The 2,043-nt window shown below is 37.2% G+C and overlaps 1 protein-coding gene across 1 annotated transcript in view; it reads right to left on the bottom strand.

Annotated features, from left to right (window-relative positions):
- Cspp1 (centrosome and spindle pole associated protein 1) overlaps positions 1-2,043 on the bottom strand; it is a 104,658-nt gene that overhangs the window by 93,784 nt on the left and 8,831 nt on the right. Inside the window, exon 2 of the mRNA XM_026786826.1 lies at positions 1,475-1,583. Within this exon, the coding sequence (XP_026642627.1) occupies positions 1,475-1,573 (99 nt within the window). The 5' untranslated portion in view covers positions 1,574-1,583. The remainder of the gene's footprint in view (positions 1-1,474; positions 1,584-2,043) is intronic.

Raw genomic sequence — 2,043 nt, forward strand, 5'->3', positions numbered from 1 at the left:
CCCCTCATATGTTGATTTATGTAAATAAAATATATGATGAGAATATCATGATTAACATCTTAGATTATCTCTATGTGGAACAGATGCTAAACCACAGAGACACTGGGAAACAGGTGAGCCAGAAATGACTTGAACGAGCCATTTTATAGAGACAAATGGCACAGCAGGTGTCTTGCTACCACCCTCTAAGTCCTCAGGGATGGCACCCATCTGCCTCGGTGCAGAGTTCTCAGAGCCAGGATGGCTCCTAACACAATCTTAGGATTTGCTAAACGAATAAATCACTTGTGTCAGAATAAAAAACAATTTAAAACTTTCCAGACATTTCTTTTCAGAAACAACTGCTAACATACATGTTTTAAAAAGCAAATAGTACTGTGGTGAGATATTTGTATGCTGTGTAAAGATGTATTGCTATGATTGGCGTACTAAAAAGCTCAACAGCCAATAGTTAGGCAGGAGGAATAGGCAGGATTTTCAAGGAGAGAACTCCTTCAGCCTTTAAAAGATATCGACCCACTTTGGGCATGGTCCTGTGTAATATAAATGCAGATGAAAAGCATAAGCAGACCTCCTGGGTGGTTCTGGCTCTTTCAGAGTGTGCTACCACCAAGTAACTTGCAGCATACCACATGAGGAGAATCTTGGTGCACAGAAGACACCAGGAGACACGGAGAGGAAACAGAAGGTACATGATCAAAAGGAGGTAATGTCATGTGATAGAACGTAGATTAATATAAATGTAATTTCAATGTAATATAAACATAATTTAAGTTATAAGAACTAATTATGAACAATCCTAAGCTACTGGTCAAGCTTTCATAATTAACAATATAATAAATAATAATTATTATTTGGGATAATTATTTGGTTGGCAGGACTGAAAAGATTCATTACATAGTACAAGATAAATTATCCCAATAAATTTACTAATATGTATTTTAAAACCTTTTTTTAATCATTAAATACTCTTTTTCACATAGAAACATGAGAACTTGCTTTTACACCTATTCTGCTTAACCTCTGTTTGGTCCTTCTGACTCCCAATCATCTTGGTAAAACACAAAATCAAGCATTAGAACTCCAACAAAAGAGAATATCATGGGATATGAAATCCCAACAAAAATGCACTCAAAATCTCTCAATTCACGTCTAGAGTCTGACTCTCCAAATCAGAACAAGGGCATACTAATCAAACTAAGTATGAGACGGAAGAGTCTCACTGCTGGAATCTTCAGAGATGGTCTCAGTGAAACGTGCTTGGTTGGTTTTTTCATGTTGGTTGGGGTGGGAGTGGTTGTGTTTGTTTATTTGGGACGTAGGGTCTCACTATTTACCTCTGACTGGCCTAGAATTCGTGCTGTACAGAACTCACAGCCATGCACCTGCCTCGGCCTCCCAAGTGCTGGGATTAAAGGCATGCACCAGCACACCCAATTTAATAGACACGTTGGGAGACTACCACTAATCTTGCCTTCATCTCCATGTAAGGCGGGTCTCTTTCCAGCTGTGCTCTGTCTCTGGCCACTTTCGCTTTCTGCTCTTCAAGAAATTCATCCAAGCTATCTGTCATTTTGTAGATTCTGAAAAAAAAAAAAAAGAAGTCTTCAGTGAACACAACTATATTGTAGTGTTTTAAGTAAGACAATATCTTAATCCACATGTAGTATTTCATCTCAGTCACACTGGGAACTTCAAACTGAAACATGAACATAAATACCATATGTCTGTCTATCTCTTCCTCTCCAATTTCCCATAAAAGGTGACAACACAGGTTAAAGTACAGAAAAAGAGAGGCAGTCAATAGACCCATGCATGAAAACTTCACAATGAAAAACATTTATAAGCTGAAGAAATTATTAACAGTATTAACAGAAGAAATCAATAGCCATTACCATAATCCATATTCACACAATCAAAAACAAAAAGGAAATAAGAACTTAAATCTTTAAAATACTTTTCCCTGAAAAACTGCTTCCTAACTATTTTAAATTAATTTTGAGTCGGGCGGTAATAGTGCACGGCTTTAATCCCAGCACTAGG

The sequence above is a fragment of the Microtus ochrogaster genome, linkage group LG5 (assembly GCF_000317375.1).
Source record: "Microtus ochrogaster isolate Prairie Vole_2 linkage group LG5, MicOch1.0, whole genome shotgun sequence".
Classification (NCBI taxonomy): domain Eukaryota; kingdom Metazoa; phylum Chordata; class Mammalia; order Rodentia; family Cricetidae; genus Microtus; species Microtus ochrogaster.